At 47.1% G+C, this 19,732-nt stretch overlaps 3 protein-coding genes across 3 annotated transcripts in view; all 3 read right to left on the bottom strand.

The window, feature by feature from the left end:
- The window catches only part of LOC310999534 (complexin-4-like), a 59,970-nt gene that overhangs the window by 12,378 nt on the left and 27,860 nt on the right, over positions 1-19,732 (bottom strand). The gene's annotated exons all lie outside the window — the stretch shown is intronic.
- On the bottom strand, positions 1,249-14,008 carry LOC310998964 (uncharacterized protein; the record flags this gene model as incomplete). The annotated part of the gene is made up of 9 exons (XM_083989237.1): positions 1,249-3,629; positions 4,026-4,190; positions 4,442-4,682; positions 4,790-4,936; positions 5,276-5,494; positions 6,496-6,657; positions 6,757-6,970; positions 7,385-7,591; positions 13,317-14,008. 9 exons carry the CDS (start codon positions 14,006-14,008, stop codon positions 1,249-1,251), a joined length of 4,428 nt encoding a protein of 1,475 aa, XP_083845363.1.
- The window catches only part of pklr (pyruvate kinase L/R), a 12,266-nt gene continuing 9,200 nt past the window's right edge, over positions 16,667-19,732 (bottom strand). Inside the window, exons 10-12 of the mRNA XM_083990252.1 lie at positions 18,501-18,567; positions 17,126-17,240; positions 16,667-17,003 (exon numbers count right to left, since the gene is read on the bottom strand). Of these exons, the coding sequence (XP_083846378.1) occupies positions 16,897-17,003; positions 17,126-17,240; positions 18,501-18,567 (289 nt within the window). The 3' untranslated portion in view covers positions 16,667-16,896. The remainder of the gene's footprint in view (positions 17,004-17,125; positions 17,241-18,500; positions 18,568-19,732) is intronic.

Raw genomic sequence — 19,732 nt, 5'->3', positions numbered from 1 at the left:
AAAGCTGTGATAAATAAAAAATAAAACATTTGGTCCTTAAATATAATAGTCTAGGCAACATGGTATCAGGGGTTAAGACAGAAATGCCTTGTTGCTACCCACACAAAACATCGAACATCACTGGAAATGGCGTCTTAGGGCGACAGAGGGAGGGGACCGCCGGTTGAACATGAGGCTGATGGCAGCGGAGAGCGGAGGAAGCGAGAGGAGGGGAGAGAGTCTGCGAGTGCCAAAGAAACATTTAGCGACCAGAGCTGTGAAACCAGATGAAAGGCGGCGAGACAGATGAGAGATGAAAGACAAAGAGGCCGAGGGGTGAGGAAGCATACAACAGACCCACGGAGAGGCACGTATTTACAGTACATGGGAGCCGGGTGGAACAAAAATCAAGTGAGCCACAGAGAGATCACAACAGAACAGTATTGTAGTGTGTCACAGGAACAAATGAAAAAAACACAATATACAGAAGTGAACATGTAGGGTTAAAAGTTTTGTCTCGTTTAAAAACTAAACACCACACAACCTGGGACGACAAAACTACCAGTGGACTGCTCCTAATTATTCAAATTCATATGAGCGATAACTTTACAGTGTTTTTTTAAACGCTATATCCTTATAATTATCATTACTCTGATGAGAAAATATTACACTTTGGTGAAGAATGGGAGGCAAGAGGTGGAGGTGGAGCTGGAAACCAGGAAGTGTCTGCTCTATTGCCTGCGTCTTCACATCACAATAGACTTTCTCCCTCACAGCAGAAAGATTATTATTTTCTCACATTTGTTATTATTGTCGAGGTCATGTCCGGTAACATTATGAGTTAGTCTCAAATGTTTCACATGTATTGCTGTTTTCACTGACTTTTAACATATAGTACAGTTTGTTTTAGTCTCCTGACTCTTAGCTATTGCTTTCGTCTCTGTTTTACTGTATGTAACTGCCTCATATTTCCACTTCAGCTCCCCTGCTTGCTCCAACAATCACTAACACAGATATGTATGTATACATTTTTATGTTTGTTTGTTTTTTTAAACTCTACCTCAGCCTGGGCAACATGACACACCCATAATGTCTTTCTGCTCCATCGATGGCTTGGTTGAGCATCACATGATGTTCTATGACAATCACATCCTAGAGTGAATGCAAAAACCAGAGGTGCCCGACCACGACATGACTCTGTATGTCCACGGTTTGACCAGCCGCAACACAAAGACCAACGTCCTTTGAGATTTTCACCCTCTTCTTTCCTCACATGTTGGCGGGCAGTTTGTGTCTTAGTCCCTCTGAGTCTTTTCTGGCGAGTTCTAGCTGAGGGTCCTTTTTCCCACCTTGAGGAGCGGTGGTGTTGGCAGGAGTGGCTGTGTGCGCTGCTGACTGGGTGGTGGGTGTGGTGGTCGATGCCTGAGAGGTCTGAGCAGGGGGAGAGGGTGTGTTGCGCTCTGAGGAGTGGATGGGGGCAGCTAAGGTGGTTGGCATTTGTTTTGGGGGTTGAGAGGAAGCAGATGATGAGACACTTGGGGAGGTGGTTGTAAGAGAGGAGGGGGCTGGGCATGAAGCTGTCGAGGATGAGGTTGTCGATGGGGTTGGTTTGGTGGAGCGGCTGGGGACTGGTGTGGGGCTCTGAGTTAGGACGGGAGGGGTCTGTTTTACTGGGTGAACTGAGAAGGTTACTTTCGGAGGAGCGGGTGATGGGGCAGGAGGGGCTGGAGTTTGGGTGGGGGTCAGAGGGGAGGCCTGTTTGGGGATCTGGCTCGTGGCAGTGACTTTAGCTGAGCTGGAGACGGAGGGCTGAAGGCTGGTCATTGGACTCTGGGTTTTACTCAGGGGTGGAACAGATGTAACGGGGATCGAAGAGGGAGAAGGTGTCGGGGTAAAGCCCTGGGTGGGAGTGACCGGGGGAGTTTGGGAGGGGGTGGATGTGCGGGTGCGAGCCGTCTGCGTGGGAGCCGGTATCGGAGAAGGGATTGGAGTCGCAGCAGCAGCGCTGGGGCCAGACAGCAGAGAGGTGGAGGGAGGTGTGTTGGACGCCTTGGCTCTGGGGCTCTGAGGATGGGGCGGGGAGGAGGCGAGGAGGGAGGAGGGAGGAGACGAGGAGGTGAGGGAGGATTTGGGCCCGTAGGTATGAGGTAGTGGAACGGGGGTGGAAACAGAGGATGGAGGTGGCGTGGAGGAGGGAGAAGGAGAGGAAGAGCGGGAGGACGATGTGGGGATGAGTTTGGGACGAGGAGTCGAGGAGAGCGACAAGGGGCTTGTTCCTGCCGAAGGGGGGGTGGAGCAGGGAGGGGGAGAGGAGGAGCGGGAGGGGGTCATCGGGATCGGTTTTGGGCGAGGTGTTTGGGGGAGGATGGGGGTCGGAGAGGAGGGGGAGTGGGCGGCAGAGGAGAGTGGGGTTTGTTTGGGAGGGGAGGAGGATGCAGTGGGCACGTGAGCAGCTGTGGGTGCAGAGGCAGCGTGAGGAGTGGGCTGTGCTATAGTGGGCTGAAAGGGAAAGGACGCCTGTGCTTGTGCTTGTGCGTTAAACTGTAGATTTGTTAGCAGCTGCACCGGGGTGTTGGAGGTCAGCATGCCCGCGCTGCTTCCCCTGGCTAACTGCCCTGCCAGGAAAGGAGCCGCCAACAAATTACCCCCGGAGGCCTTGCGGTGGAGAGGCGGGTGTGGCTGCACTCCAACCCACGAGCGGTGAGGCAGCGTGGGCTGCGAGGCCGACAGCAGCCGGGCCTCCTGAGTGAGTCTGCCCAGCGCTGGCAGACCCTGAGAGCCGGGTCCCCCGTGACGCAGCAGAGCTTCTTTTGCCCCCTGCTGACCTGAAACAGAGGCGCTGCCGTCTGTCTGGGCGCCGGGAGCAGCTGTGGAGGTGGCGGTCGGTACCTTGTGGAGCGGTGGCGTTGGTGGGCCTCCTCCAGCGATCACTGAGGGGTGATCAGGCTGGAGGCGGAGGCTGTAATGAAGAGTCCTTCCTTGTTGGACGGAGGGTGGGACGGAGGAGGCCGGGTTGGGGGGCGTTTTAGCGATAGGCGGTGACGTCACCCCACCGGGAGGGCCCATGGTGGAGGGGGAGGCCGGAAATCCTCTTGGGGACAAACCACCCATGCCTGACATTGCCATCATCCCGATGAGGGAGCTCACAGAGGGGCGGAGGGGCTGCAACACGGGGGCGCGAGGCGGGGACAGAGGGAAAGAAGAGGAGGGAGAGGGGGAGACAAGAGGGGAGGGGAGGAAGAAACCTCCGAGCGGATGTTGCTGCTGAAACTGCTGCAGCTGCTGCTGTTGCTGCTGCTGCTGGTGCATGAGGGCGATGGCTACGTTACTGGTGGCAGCTGCAGTCTGCAGGGGAGCGTGGACCAGCGGCGCCCAGATGACCGGGCGCGGCCGAGGAGACACGGTGCCGCTTCCCCCCATGACGCCGCTTCTTCCTGCGGCGGCCGCAGCAATGGCGTCCTGCATGGCCGGCATGCTGTCGTGTTTGACGATCTGCTGCACCAACATGCTGTCACAGGAGCCCAGGCCGCTGGCGGCGAGGCCTCCGCCGGCTCCTGGACCCCCGCCGCCCCGGCCTCCGCCACGACCCATACTGCCCCCCAGTGAACCGCCCTGGGACGACTTCCGCAGGAGCATGGAGTTCTTCCTGCCTGTTGTGGAGACAGTGGAGACATTCTGAGATATGAAGTGTGAAAACGATTTTTCAGATCTGAAAGTAAAAGTTTTACTTTGTAGATGGCGGAGTTGTCAACCGAACACACAGCAGACAGCTGGAGTTTTACCCTGAAGGTTTTTCTGTTCTTCACTGAGAACATTGCTCATCCTTTATTATGTCAGCTTTTATTTCTCTCAGTTTGTTTTCAGATGAGTTTTGACCTTTCAGTGGAGGACACGCCTGACAAAAGCGCCTTGGAAATTTAGGAGAATTGGACGGATAATTGCAAGAGCGTTTGTGAAGGTCACTGCAGAATTAAAAAGCTGAATGGAAAATAACATAGATAAGACGGTGAAGAAATGTGTGCTGCAATCAGACATCCACACGTTACCAATACGATCCAGTCGGTCCACAGCGACAGTTTCAAAGGCACGCCGCATCATCGGGTGTTCCTCCAGCACCTCGTTAAAGCTATCGACGCTGAGGGAGTACAGGCGACAGTATGTATCTGCACGGACGCTGGCTGTCCTCCGTCCCCGGGTCAGCAAACAGATCTCTGAGAGTGGGAAGAGAGAAAACAGAGAATAAACACAACAACCCTCATCTTCATCCTCTACCTACCATGCTTACTTGAATTTACAATTCTTCTTTAATCCCTGACACAACTTAGGGAGCTTTCATACCTTGTTTGGTCTGGATTTTCAAAATGTTTCTGTTTGAACCAAATTTACAGGTGTGACAGCTCCCCCAGGCCAAAGACACAAAATTTGGTCCGACCAAAAGAGGTGGTCCAAACAGTCTCCTCACCTCCAAAGTAAGACCCATCGCTCAGCTTGGTTTCCTTGTTGCCACGGGTAAGCACGCTGACTCTTCCGTGTTGGATGAAGTACATCTTCTTACCAACTGTGCCCTCACGGATGATGAAGTCAAAGGGCTGAAACACTTCAAAGCGGAGCTTGGTGAGCACCGCCGTCACGAAGTTGGGATCAGCGTTGGCAAACAGCGGCATGTTAGCCACCAGGCTACGGCAGTTAAAGCTGACGATCTCCTACACCAAGAGAGAAGACAAGTTGGGGGAAGTCTCTGAAGACATGAAGACAGCGCCAGTGGTTTGTATATGTAGGTGTGTGGGTATTTGTGGTTTGTTTTTTTTACCTCTTTAAGTGGCTCACTGAGTTCTCCCAGGATGTTCTCCTCATCGAACATTTTCCCCTGGAAGCGATGCTCGTAGTACTCGTGGATCTTCTGCCGAACATCTGCAGGAAGCTTATGGAATGACATGTACTGCTCCACCTGCTTGTACTGCAATGACACATGACACATGCACGGGTCAGAGATCTGTACACAATAACACTAAAGATGAGCAGATTCCTAAGGAATGACACTAATATCTTTGATTCTTGCCCTGGTGTCATTTGTTATCAGATCAAAGTCATTTTGAGAAGTGTCCTCACCAAGTTTGTTTCCTTATTCAATCAATTAATCAATCAATCAGACAATTAACAGATAAGTGTTTTTGCTTGGAAAGGGATTGATGCATGATGAAGATACTATTGAATGAATCAAGGGTAACAAATAAACTATAAATAAGTTTGATGGAGAGATGGATGAAGTCACAGATGGACGAGCGTCATGTTTCACCTTCTCCTGATACTGTCGTCGTGAGGAGTCCAGCGACTGGATGAGAGCGGTGGCGTGGCCGATGAACATGGCGTAGCAGGTGGCGCCTACGATCATGCTGAGCATGGTGAGCCACACATCGGTCATCCCCTCTGGTGCCTGGGCGCCGTAGCCAATACACAACATATGGCTCATGGCTTTGAACAGGGCATAGGAGTACTGCACGCCCCATGTGTCATTCTGTGAGTAGGAGACAGACAGATAGGGCGACAGAAGGAGTAAAAGAAGTTTAAAATGTTAATTACCAAGGCGCTGTGATATTGAACGGTCCTTATTTTTAGTCAGTTACAGAAGCTTTTTTCCCCTCAGAGCCACTCGACTTCAGAAAATACAGCTGAGATCACCACGTGCAACAGCAGCACAATTTAACTGTCAAGAACCGCTCTGCTTCAAAACAGAGAGGCCGCAACAAGCATGAAGCCACAGACACAATAAAAGAGCAGTCATCATACATTATTAAATAAATGCTCTGACGAAAACAAATAAAAAATACCCTCCTCTATGACTGAGTCAGTGTATGTGTGTGTGTGTGTGTGTGTGTGCATTATGTCCTTTTGTTTTAGGTGGCGAGTCCAATTATACTAAGATGTTAATGGTCCATCGGATGAGGGGACTTTCTCTGGGGAAAATCCCAGCATCAGCCTGCTTAGCAACAGTCACCCTGGCAACGGCTGAAGCATGAATCAGCTATTCATACAGCTGTGTATCTGTGTACATTCACTGGCGTCCATGTCCTTATGTATGCACACACATGCACACACTCACAGACACGCACGCACATGCAACAAAAATCAGCAGCAGGTCCCTAGGCCCTCCACTGTTTGCGTGCGCTCACACCGCCACCTGATCTCAGTCGAGATTTTTAATTGGAGAATCCTTTTTATTTACGTGATGATGACAGTCAATCTTATTCCAACTGGACGTGTCGCTACATGAGCCAATTAACACGGATAAGGAGCAAACAATGTCAGATCTGATAAACAGCCACCCTCTGCATCCGCACTGATAACTCAAACTCAGGCCTTTCACAATCCATGGTTTGCTTTCATCCGCAATAAATAACATGCACACTGTTCAAACAAGCCGAGATAGAGCTTTGTTCTCTACACAATACAATCATTCACTGAAACATATTAAAAAATAACAGTCACATGCAGGCAGACGACATTTTGGAGACTCACCACCATCAGGTTCTTGGAAACCCAACAGTCAGGAGGGAAGTCCTGCAGCATTGGTACCAGGAACTGGAGACAGCCATCCCAGTGGCACAGCAGCAGCATCATACCGATCAGGTTGACGATCCTAACCATGGCACTGGCAAGGTCATAGGTCATGTGGAAGATCTGAGGAGGAGCAGGGGGAAAGATAACTACCTCTTTCATGCAAGTATCTCTTTCCCTTTAACTCTTTGCAGTCTCTGCTTCCTGGGCTCTAATCCTCACCTCCTCCCACTGGTGGATGTAGCGGATGAGTCTGGACAGGCGGAGCAGACGAAGCAGGCTCAGGATCTTGGTGAAGCGGACGATGCGAAGCGCCCTGGCCGTCCTGTAGACCTCCGAGTCCAGGCTGTCCACCATCAGGAAGATGTAGTCCACCGGGATGGACGACACAAAGTCTACGAGGAACCAGCTCTTCAGATAGTTCTGGCGGATTGCTCTGGAAGACCACAGAAATTTGGCAATCTAGCTTTGTGGGAGTGATTTCAATATTTGGTGGGCAAATGATCCTCATCAATATTCAGCAGGAAGAGAACTGGGTTGTGAACAAAGCTCTGCCACTGGCTGCATGTCACCTTTTCACATCTCATACATGGATGTGTGTGAGACTGAGTGCAAACCCAGCAGATGGCCAGAAGAGCAAATTTTAATTTATGGCAACAAAGCTGCTGCATTGTTATTCCACACCACACACACACACGCACGCATGCACGCACACACACACACACACACACACACACACACACACACACACACACACACACACACACACACACACACACACACACACACACACACAATGCCCTGACTCTAAACATGTAACATTAATATGCACAGAAATGCCTCTAGTGACCTGGGGTCCAGCAGAATCTCAGTGTTGTCTTCTTTGACGATGCCGGTCCTGAAGTTGAGCACCAAGTCGACCATGAAGAGAGTGTCGGAGACCACGTTGAAGATAATCCACGAGGCGGTGTTTTCATCTCTGAAGAATGTGATGCCCACCGGCAGGACGATTAAGTTCCCCATCATCAACAGTAACATCAACAGGTCCCAGTAGAATCTAGAAAGAGAAAGACAGCGATGTCAGACTGGTGTTACGGTGCCGTTTGACTGAAAGTGTCAGACACAGTTCATCTCAGACTATTTATCTTACTTCTCTTCGCTCTTCCTCTTTTTGTCCTTAATATCAAATTGGCAGCCTTTTTTGCACAGAGGACGTTCTATCCATTGACAGTGTAAAAAGCTCAGGAGTAAATAATAAACCTAATGAGGGGTGAAAGTCACTTAGCTGCTTCAAGCCTGCTGCTGTGTTTGGTGGCTCTATGTCCCAAATCCATATTACACAATACACACTGATTCTGAGCAGGTATTTCATGAGGCAAAATGAGGCACACTCAAACTACAATACACTACAAGTAGGCTATGTATAACCGGTGCTGACATTCAAACACTGCATTTTGATTAGCGTCTGCTACCAGGAATTTTTGGCAAGTGTTAATTGTAAAGTAAATGATGGCGTTTTTGTGTACTTACTGCCAAACAGTGTAACCAACTATGACAACTGGTAGCATGGATCTGGAGCACCGCTGGTGTCATAGCTTAAACCAGATTCATATCACTAACACCTATCACTGTACTGACGCTGTCTTTCCATGTTGTTCTGCACAATAAAGAAGGATGAACTTGAACATCTGTTCATTTTACTCCCCTGAGCTGAACTTGAAAAAGACAGACTGAAAGGGATTAGGTATCACTCAGTCAGCAACTCCTATTCTACTCTATTACTCTATTCTTCTACTATTTTCAATTCTCATAATGCAAATGGACAGTGCCTTTCACTAAGACCTCTATGTCTATCAGTTGGCTTCATCTTTGAAACCACTCATCTCCACTTTGTGCACAGACTTTCTGTTAAAATATCACAAAAAATAAGTTATTTTCAGTCGACTTTAGAAAGAGTCATGGAAAACATAGTATCTGTCTTCATGAGGGTAGACTGGTCAGAGATTGATGGGATGACTCTTTAAATGAGACTTTAAATAGATTCAGGAACTTCCTGGTCTTTCAATTCCCTTCCAACACCACCATCTTTTCTTTCACTTAATCCTTTTATCTCATTTTCTTATATATATATATTCTAATGTTAAATTTTTTTCTATATATAGTCCTGTCTTTGTCACGTCCCCTGAGCCAGGTGGCCATTTGTGGCTCATCGAAGACAGTGAGAAATGGAAATCCTTCCTTCTTTGCAAATGCTTTGGAAACAGAGAGTCCAGCCTTTATCTGTTTTTATCTGCCACTGACGCAGAGTAGGACTGAACTGAACTGATTTTTTTTTTAAAAGAGGCAAACAGAGAGGGACAGAAGGAGGAAACTGATCAGTAACCTTGGGAGGCCTCATCAATCTCTGCTTCATGCTGGAGGGTATTAGCGGGTGACGTAGCCTCCTCATAAAAACACGGGGAATCATGGAGGCTGGAAGTGATTATAGTGTGACAGAGGAGGCGATACAATCATCTGGAGAGGACGCCTGTCATCTTTCTGTCTCTCTGCTCCTAATCTCTTTATCCATCACCTTAAACCATACCAATGACTTGCTTCTTCTTGCATTCTCTCCCTTCCCCTCTCTCTTTTTTTCTATCCTCTCTCTCTCTCTGTGAGAAAGTACAGTTGAGCGCTCTGGTCGATTGCTATTGGGCGCTAATTTAGTAACGCAACCTCATGGTGTGATGCTACCACTACACTGATGAAGATTAAGTATGAGTCATCACTCTGCTACACACACACACACACACACACATCCTGACTTTGTCACTTATACTGACAGATGTATCACTTCATAATCACAGGCAATAAATACAGGGATTATTTACAGTAGCACAACGATTCTGTAGCTGTTGTGACGGCGAAGGAGATTCATTCCTGACCTTGAGGACACGCTTTGTTAACACTGATTATAGGGAACAATTCATTAAACCACATCGTACTACGCTGGTTGTTTATGTCCGCCAATAAAACAATCATCCAGTGCTTTACAATCAAACTGCATATTGATGGAGGTTATGACTCAACTGAGACGGTTGAGAGGAAAAACATTATTTGCATTAATTATGGTGTTATGCTATTGTATATTGCACCTGAGCTTAAGTCATGTAAGATAATTAAAGCCACAAGATCAGATTATTTTCATCATCAATTCACTGGTTGATTACTTCCTTGATTAACCAAGTTTCTAATGTAGCTACTATCAAAGAGGACTAAGTAAACCAGAAATGTGCATTTGAGAAGCCGGAATGACAAAGTTTTCTCTCTTTTCTCTTAAAGTATCTTTAAAGTGACTTTAAAGAAATTTTTGGGTAGGTTTAGATTGCTGCTCAGACAAAATCTTGATATCTTATCTTGTAACTTTGTGACGGGTGTTGTTCACTTGACTGATCAAACCAATTAATCGAGATAATTATAGATTAATAGCTTACAGCCATAATATTACATCATTGTTTGTGGAATTATACTGATGTCTCATGTCTTTCTCCCAAGCTGTCTCAACTAACACACACATACACACACACACACACACACACACACACACACACACACACACACACACACACACACACACACACACACACACACAGAAAAAGAGGGAGAGAGAAAATGATATGCAACGTTCCTCTCCGTCTATCAGACAACTTGCAGCAGGTTGAATCTAATCTCCATATTGTGCATGGAGAAATGTTTCAGTCTGCCGGGAAACCAAACAGAAGACATTTTACATGTGACTGCACATCAGTCAGCCTCTGTGTACTACATTTTGCTGCTCCCACTGAGAAGTGGCAGCTGATTTGAGTTCAATGTGACAACAAACAAATGAGAACAAACCAAAAAGACAAGAGAAGATGTCAGATCCAAACTACAAACAAGTGAAGGTTCATCATGTTGGGCTAAATATCTGACAAAGCCTGATTTGCTGATCTCCCATCTGTCGACTGATGCAGCTCTGGGTCGCGTATTGGCTGCAGTTCATGCAGGTAGACATGCACGCTGACCTGTGTGTACTGTGCACGCACACACACACACGGTCTCTCCTATACACACAAATAAGAATTGCAAATGCAATCAGGACTGTTCTCCACGGCCTCATCAGTATTCCACTCTGAGCATGAACAGGTGCTGGAGAAGAACTGACCTGCATCTACCTGCTCAGCTGTTGTCAAACCAAACACTAATTCTACTGTAATTGAGGCCAAGTGTCTCCTGGGCGGCCTGTGATTGGTTCCCAGATCACAGTTGGCCAGATGTCAGTTCTGAGCAAGTTTCCACCCATCATCCTGCCGAGCACAACAGCACCCGGCTATTATATAATAAATCTCTGATACTATACAGTATACTGTAAGTGCGATGCCACCAACTTCGCTTCAACGCAACTTATCTCTGCTGACAGACCAAACCGTCTGCCTTTCTGTGTTTTCATCCCTCCTCTCGTTGCCGTCTCACTCTGCACGCCTCTAATCATGCCGGGGTATGAGTTTTCTCCCTCTCTCCTGCCTCTTGCCTTGAAAAGGTGCAGCAGCAACACAACTCTTCTCTTAATGAGGTGGAGGGCATGAGAGCTTATCATCAGACTCAGTAATGACACACTACACTCAAGCACATATATTACTACACACACACACACACACACACACACACACACACACACAGGCCATCAAGGTCAACACCGGGACAATACATAAAGGGGCTTTATCTGTTGTCCCTCCTCTCTCACTCTGGCCTGACAAAGTTCCTCTTGAGCCGTCGCTCCCGACGACAGGTACTTAACTGAAAAGTTAGATGAGTGAATTATGCATAATACATACTCTACTTGCATAATTTAAGATGTCATACATAATTGATAAATATTCAATTGTGATCCTTCAAGATGGATAATTAGAACTATTAACATCTTTAGATATCTCGGATGCATATGAATGAGCACATGAAGGACTGAGATTCATCCATCCACACTCCGTCATCCTCCACGCTCCCCCTCCGTCCCCTTCACCAACTTCATTCACCGTATCGCCCGTGAGCAGACTCACGAGCGGCACTTGTGGGTGATCATCGGATTGACAGACGATACAAAACGACTCCCTCTGCGTGTGAGCGAGTGTGTGCGAGTGGCTGATGAAACAAAAGTGGGCCAGGAGCCTTGGGGATCAAGTCATCCATTGTTGCAGGCAGCAGTCTGTCTGGAGATTATGAATGCTGCCTCCTCCTTTGCTGTCCACCTGCACATTTAAATAGAGTATTTATGCAAAGTCTTTAACAGCTGACGATGAGCATGCCCATGGATGGCTCGCATGTCAGTCAGCATTAAAGTCTGTGAGTGCGTGTCAGGCTGCTGTGTCTGAGGTGTGTTAGCAGCAATCACAAAACTGTCCTCTCAATCCTACCTCCATTAAAAAATAATCTTAGAGGAACCCTTTAAAAAACGATTACTTGTGATGTCAGGAAACAGTAACAATGTCTATCACACCTTGACCTCTTCAGATGTCTTGTTCTGTCTGAATCCAAAAGTGTTCAGTTTACAATTATATAACAGAGAGAAGAAACATCACTGACCACATCGGAGAGGCTGAAACAGAGACATATCATATTATATCATGTTTTTACTTTAAAATAACCAAAATGTGACTAAAATGATAGAGTAGATTATCAACATAGCAAATCTTCTGTAGCTTGACTGATCAATCAATTGCTTAATGGTTTCAGTTCCACCACCAGGCTTCATCTTGTCAAAGAAAACAGAAATGAACAGCCTCATTAGTCCTTTTCTCATCATGTGACACTGATCCATGTGCTTATTTCTCAGTTCATGTGGTAGCAAAATCAAGCTTCTTGCATGGAGTCACCAGCAGAGAGTGCTGTGCTGGGTTCATACACTGTTCACATGAAAACATACTTCACATTTTACCTAATTGACCATGAAGGCATCTCTCACTGCTCTGTGATAAGCCAAACACCTCTTGGCTAAATTTGTCCTCCTTATTTGCAACTCCTCGTCTCCATCTCCCTCTAACTATGAAACTACTTCTGCAAACAGGCCACAGACATCTCTCTCTCTCTCTCTCTCTCTCTCTCTCTCTCTCTCTCTCTCTCTCTCTCTCTCTCTCTCTCTCCCTCCCTCTCCCTCTCTCTCTCTCTTTTTTTTTTTTTTTACTACAAAAGATGAACCTGCCATTGTTGTGTGGCGCCTCTCCTGGAGAACTCCTCGCCTCCACGCTGCCCTTTCCATAAACACCTCTCCCTCTGCCTTCAAAATGCCCCCAAGGACCTTTCATCTACTCCACTCCTCTCTTTTCATTTAACCTGTAATACATCCTCCGATTCTGTCGTTCCTCCAGAGACTCTGCCTCCCTCTTCCCTCTTGCCCTCACATCACTTCCCATACTCCTCTGTTGGCAGTATATATTTAGCCTATTGCATGTCTTTCTCTCCTCCCAGTTGTCTTCCCCATTTCCCTTGTTAGTAACTTAAGAGGCTGCTGAATGTATGATCTGTTTCTCTTCCCCTGTTCCTCAGTCTGCTTAAGTGTCTATCATTAGGCTTCAAGTGTGCAGCTAAAGAGAGCTGTTTCAGTTTGCTTTTATCCATATTTCTACCATAACATATTTCATGTCTCTTATGTTCTACAAGTGTCATTCAGTCTGTTTTATAAACCAACATCAGCTTAAATAGCTGCATGGTGGAGGGTGTGTGTGTGTGTGTGTGTGTGTGTGTGTGTGTGTGTGTGTGTAGTTCTGTACCTGAAGTCACTGTACGGGTGTATGATCCACGACCCTGCTGATTTCAGTCTCTCCTGCTCCAGTGCCACAGCTTTGTGGGATCCAAACATGCGCAGGCTGAACTTGTTGACCCCGGGCTGCAGCATGGCGCCGAACTGCCTCTGGATGAAGGTGCTCTGGTTGGAGTTGCTGTAGTCCTCTCCGTCCAGCCCCATGCCGAACATGCCGAACCCACCGAGCCCAGACGGACCCGCCAGCTCCGGGGTGCCCGCCGCTGTGGTGTTGCAGGCCGTGGTGGTGGTGGTCTCCGGACCGGTGGCCACCACCATGACGCCGGTCCCGGTGGAGGAGGTGGAGGCCAGGGCGGCGCGCGACGCGGCGAAGCCCACGGAGCGCGGGTGGGCTGCGCCGGAGGGCGGCGGGGGCAGGGGCACCGGGGTGGTCGGGGTGCCCGCGGTGCGGAAGGGGAGGCCGTCCCTGGTGGAGGAGCTCATGATGGAGAGCCGGCGGCCCCGGGCGCCCGAGGAGCTGCTGTCAGCCCCGAAGGAGCCCCTCTCCCCCTCCAGAGAGGCCTGGGACAGCCGGTAGCCCGGGGAGGGCAGGCTGCCCTTACTGCGCCGCTTCGAGTCCCCCCCGCTACGTCGGGGCAGGCTGTCACCCCCAGACCCCCCGGCGCTGCCCGGGGTGCCCACACCTCCAGCCACCCCATCCATCCCAACCCAGGGAGGAGGAGGTGGGTGAGGGGAGGGTGAATATAACCTGTAACTCCCGCCCCCTCAGGAAAACTATTGTTCAGTGGAGTCGCCCTGGCTGGGAGAGTGTCAATGTCAATATGAATGATAAATTACAGAAGCTAGAGGAAAGTGTCCTCTGTGTCTCCAGTCATTCTCCTGGAGCCGACAGCTCGCACCTCCGCCCTCTCTCCGCCGATGTGGCCATGCTTACCTCGGTGCCCTTGGAAAAAGCCCCATCCAGACATGAAATCCTTCACCCTGCCAGTGTGACGCCAGCACCTTTACTTTTCCTCCTTCCCTGTGAGTCTCCTTTGTCCCTAGGCTACAGATGTTCTTCTAACATTCCTCCTTCCTCGTCCTTGAAACGCTGCTCTTCGCCCGAGGCCCTCCCTCCTCTCTCCACAGCCGCCCTCAACGCTCCGACGCCGGTCATATTGGCACCGGATTCCCGGTCCTTTGTAGATAACGGAGCTCGCCCCTCATTGGCCGTCGGTGTCCTGTCTGTGTCAGCCTAGATGTCCAGGGCTGCTCACCCAAATTTTGCCATTTTCACCACATTTCATTATGTAGCTAAGAGATGATCAGAGCTGTGGGGTGGCAGAGTGAGGGGACATTCGTCCGCGGGTGAATGACAAGGACACTTGATCCTCTGTCAGGAGGGACGGCTGGTTAATGGACATAAGGGACGCACATAATAGGCGCACACGGGCGCTCACACTCCGAGGCGCACTGATTCATCCCGACACGCACACTATCATCAACTAGAGACACGCACACGGAGAAAAGAAAAACACAGACCGGCAGGCGAGCACGAGGTGGTGGAAAGAAGTAATATTACCCCCACATCTAGCCCCTGTTTCCACGGAATCCGCGGCACGTTGTCATTTTCAGTATCCGAGCGGAAAAAACCCACTCATCATGATGGAAGACGCGCCGATATGTTGCCGCCGAGACAGACAGAGTACCGGCTCGACAGCGGCGCGACTGTGTTCAACTGATGCCGGGGTGAACTTGGTCAGGTGCTCAGAGTCTGACGCGTGAAATCTGCTCTTCTGTCATCGGAACAACAAGCTGCCGTGTATTTCCACTTCTGCTGACTTTCGATTACGATGTGTCCACATAATGACGAGGGCAGACAAATCGGCTCCGTGTCTAAACACAAGAAGATGCTCCGGTGTCAAACTGCGCGCTCCGACGGAACCCGAAAGCCTCTGTAAAAATAAAACAACTTGTTGAGCCTTAAACGCGGCTGTTCCTTCGCAGCCTGCGCTCAGAACCGACCGAGTCCACTTGAAGGCTGAAATCCACTTCTTGCTCTGACTCAACACTGAAGAGGTCGCGCAGACACGTCCACAGAGGCGCGCGACGCATACAAATGAAATATTAAATAAATAAATGTGCATATAAAGGTCTGGATGTAATCGGCCTGTTGCCATGGCATCCGCATCCCCATCATCCATCCCCTCAAGGCCGCATGCCCGACCGGCAAGACGCACGCATCCCTCGCAGGTACAGGTCGCGCGTCATCCTCTCTCGCCAATGGGAGCGCGTGATGGAGAGCGTGATGGTGAAACTTAATTGAAATCTCGGAAAAAGAGCAACACATAACGACACCAGACAAATAGATCATGTCTATTAGAGGATGTCTCCTCCAAACTAACTTATACCGGTTCATTAAAAGATACTGAACGTTGGGTTTTATGCAAGACATGTTTTACATAATTAGTTTATTAGGTAAATTATTTTGATATTGCAAACTTGAAAATTAAGAGGAGAGTGTGAATTTCCTTTGTCATCTTACATCATCATATTACATCAAGGGTTGAAAAGTAACTCAACAATGCATCTTATATACTCGTAATATTTTCAGAGGCAACTATTCTGGGCACATTTATCTGACAGGTGCATCTACTAGTTCCTTTATTTTTAGAAGGCATTAGCATCCTCTCAAGCAGCTATACAATTAGATGGCTTCATAATTAATGCATCAATAATAATAGCAATCTAACCACACTCCAAACTTGTGCTTAATGTGTGTGAAAGATAAATTGTCGGGAAGTCAGACAATTATATCAAATATAAATATATATTTCCAGTGCTCGGTTTGTGTGAAAGTGGCTTTTAGTGGCAGAAAAAGGTTAAAATAAACCGCAAGAGGAGGACTGAAGCCACACTAGGGCTGGAGAGGACAAACTGAAGGAGGAGGATGCCTGCAGAAGACAGGCAAGGACGTCACGTAGAAGATCATCAGACATGAGTAAGCCCTACACTGGAGCAGATATAATTAAGTTTATGGGAGAACAGTATACAGATGTGGGCATCTGGGTCATCTCAGTGGACAAAAGGACGTGTAGTCTAATACCCGTCGTCTCTGCATCTCCCGGTTCTGCTCATATAAAGCCAAAAGAAGTGCACTGTCATGGAGATAAGCTCAGAGCTTGGACAAAAATGAAAGCCTTATCTCCAAATTATATACAGTCTGCCAATAATGAGGTGCTTCTATACAATGGGCAGCAAAGAGACAAGATTCATGTTTAACTCAGTAGGCTATAACTCAAAAAAAAGGGAGATGAGAGGAAGAAGCTGGATGGCTCAATTAGTGCAGGTTCAGTCCTGATGTGAACAGGAAAACATGAATGAAATTCAAGTTTTATTTGGAGGGAGTCATCAATAATACAACTTATACACAAATTGAACATTAATGGGACCAGTTCCAGTTTAAATAACAGCGATGTTTCTATTGTGATTTTTTTTTTTTTCAATTTATCAGTGACAGTGGTTTTGATTTCCAGGTGGTGAAAGCTCTAACACTGTCAGGTGCTGGTCAACATGTCAGTCAGACTGAGGGTCCAGGTCAGATCAGGTTGTTACTCAGCACTGACGGCCCTCATAATGTTGGTGTGACCGGACCCCGGGATCCAGCCCGTTACCACGATCACCATGTCGCCTGGCTTGAAGAAGCCTCGTGCTTTCCCTGTGGAGACAGAGAGATAGTGTGGGTGAGACAGTATCATAGCATGTAACTAAGCAGACTAATGGATGCACACAATAAGACAAGCAAAACACTCACATACACATACACATACACACACTAACCTATGTCCATGCCAAAATTAACCCTGTTGTCTACATCGTCGGCCCAGACAGGAGCAGGCAGAGGGTGGAAGAGGACAGGAAACACTCCTCTTAACAGCTGGGACTGACGGGCCACCTGAGGAGGAGGAAGAGGGGGACATACAGTAGTGGTTTAGTTTCACAGTGAATCTTTCATTTTGATTCATTACTAAATTTTAGCTAGAGTTGGATATTATTTCTTCTATTTGAGATGGGATATATGACGCTGAATGTCTGTCTGTCCTTCTGTGTAAATGCATCATCTAGCTGACCCCTTCTCACACCTGTGGATATGAATTAGTGATTAGTTAAAAGTTTCTGTGATTATTCATTTTGATGATGCAGTGAAATAAAACCCTATATACTAATTACTATGACTTAAACATTTTCGAAACCATTCGAACAAATGTCACCTCAAGAAGAAAGACTGGACTTGCTTTAAATTTGTTGTGCATATCCAGTATATCAACAGAAAGACTTCACAGATATCCTTTCTAGGTTCTTCAAGACTCTAGATCATATCTGGAGCATCTTAAAATGACATGACTGGAGCATGTCCAGTCCAGATTTCATCATACATGGAGCCACAGTTTGAAAAATCTGGGCAACTACATTTCCAAATTCTGCTGCATTTGCACAGTGTAATTTTTTTTTTTTGCAAAACACAACCTGTGGCCCAAAATCATCACTAGTGCACAGTGAATAAATAATTTGATATCAGACAAAACATTTACACTCCCCAGTAGATGAAGCCTTCCTATTTTGGACACTTTGTCAGACACTTTCCTTTAGCATCACCATCAGGCCAACATATCCACTTATATTAACATACACTGAAGTATAAACTAAAAACGTTGGCTGAACATGTCCGTGCACAGGCTGCCTTTACTGTAGGTTACTGGTGCTGTCATACGTGGGGTCACGCTGCTGCACTAACGGCAGCCCACTGCTGGACCAGGGCCAGATGTGCTGCTCTGAGTCTGACTCTGACCTCTGACCTCCACATGAAGCATATAAGATGTGTGTGTGGGACAGAGGAGGGGGGTGAGGGGGTCTTATGCAGATTAACTCCACATGATTTTAAAGTCACAGGTGACAACGACCTACTTTAAAGCAGTTTGTGACACATGTTTTAAATACATCTCTGTAGAAAGATCCATAAAACTAAACTACACTCCCATAAAGCGTCTCACTCAGAGACTCGGGGAGAGTAAATCCTGACTGCTTCACACGTTGTTTTGTTTTGAAATGTATGAGTCATCAACAATTAAGACATGTTTCTGGCAGGACAAAATGCACCGCTAGTCAACACAAAGACAGTTTTATTATTCAGCTCATGGGAGCGGACTGACTGTACCTGAGGAGTTCTGGTGACTGCGATGATAGGACAGCGAGGGCGGTACCTGGACAGGAGATGTGCCGATCTGCAGAGACAAGGAGGAAGAGGGATGAGGATGGAAAGTAAATTACCACTGCTGACACACAGGAACAAAGTTTCCACAGATGGGATGTCTTAGTGAGACACTGTGAGTTTCCACAACAGCTTCAGTGTTCCTTGGTAGAGACGATCAATATCTCTGGGACGAGCATCTGTCTAGTGATAGATTTGATATTGTGATGGTAGTGGTGCTTTTCCATTAAATTAATGTCATGATTGTTGTTAATGAAACAAGCCAGAGGACTTTTGCCATCTTGATCCACAGTCTGCACTCAGTAGTTAACAGTAATACACGTCACAGAACATGGTATGATATTAAGCACAGTACACAAAAGCACTTATGTGTGTATGTGTGTTTAAAGAGAGACTGTTGCTGTGGCAGGAAGGGGAGTTACTTTACAAAGCACCAGTCACACAAGTACATAAAGTGCAATAGCACGATAAACATTATAGTCAACATAACTCTGCCCCTGAGGATGCAAAGGCAGAAAGCAGAGCTGTAATATTCAGTCTGCAGCTCTGCTTGGGGATAGACTAACATCTGTTGTTGCAACCTTTAAAGAGCTCTCATTATTTGCACTGAATAAAAGCGAGAAAATCCCAAACTGTGACTGAAATTGTGTTTACATGGGTCTAACACTGACAGGGATTAGCCTACAGTAATGGTCTACATAGTATGTGAATGAATTGGAGTGTATTCCAAGAAATGACATTTAAATTGGATGATTTAGCACCGTACAGTTTGTGTCCAACACCAACCTTTATTGTGTTGTAATGTAATGTGCCCTCTATGTGGAAGAAACAGTCACATTGTTTCCCCTAATTCAAACCAAGAGTTTCAGTTCAGCCTAATCCTGCTCATACCTTAATTACAGATTATTTGTCATAACCACGATATTACCTTCGGATGACATTTTAGGAAATAAATTGCTTTATCGCTGAGAGTTAGATGAGAAGATTACTACCATGAGGTATGCACAGTATGAAACTACAGGGGCACCAAGTTAACAAATCTATTACAGTAACATGCACCTCTAAAGATCACATTAAAATGATGTACATGTTAATTGTAGCAACATACATAATAGTGGTATCAATGTACAAAAAAAAAGAAGATCAAAAAAAAAAAAGATCAATGAATATGAATCCAG

Source organism: Trachurus trachurus (genome assembly GCF_905171665.1).
Source record: "Trachurus trachurus genome assembly, chromosome: 16".
NCBI classification, from domain to species: domain Eukaryota; kingdom Metazoa; phylum Chordata; class Actinopteri; order Carangiformes; family Carangidae; genus Trachurus; species Trachurus trachurus.
This window is presented reverse-complemented; position numbering and strand designations above follow the sequence as displayed.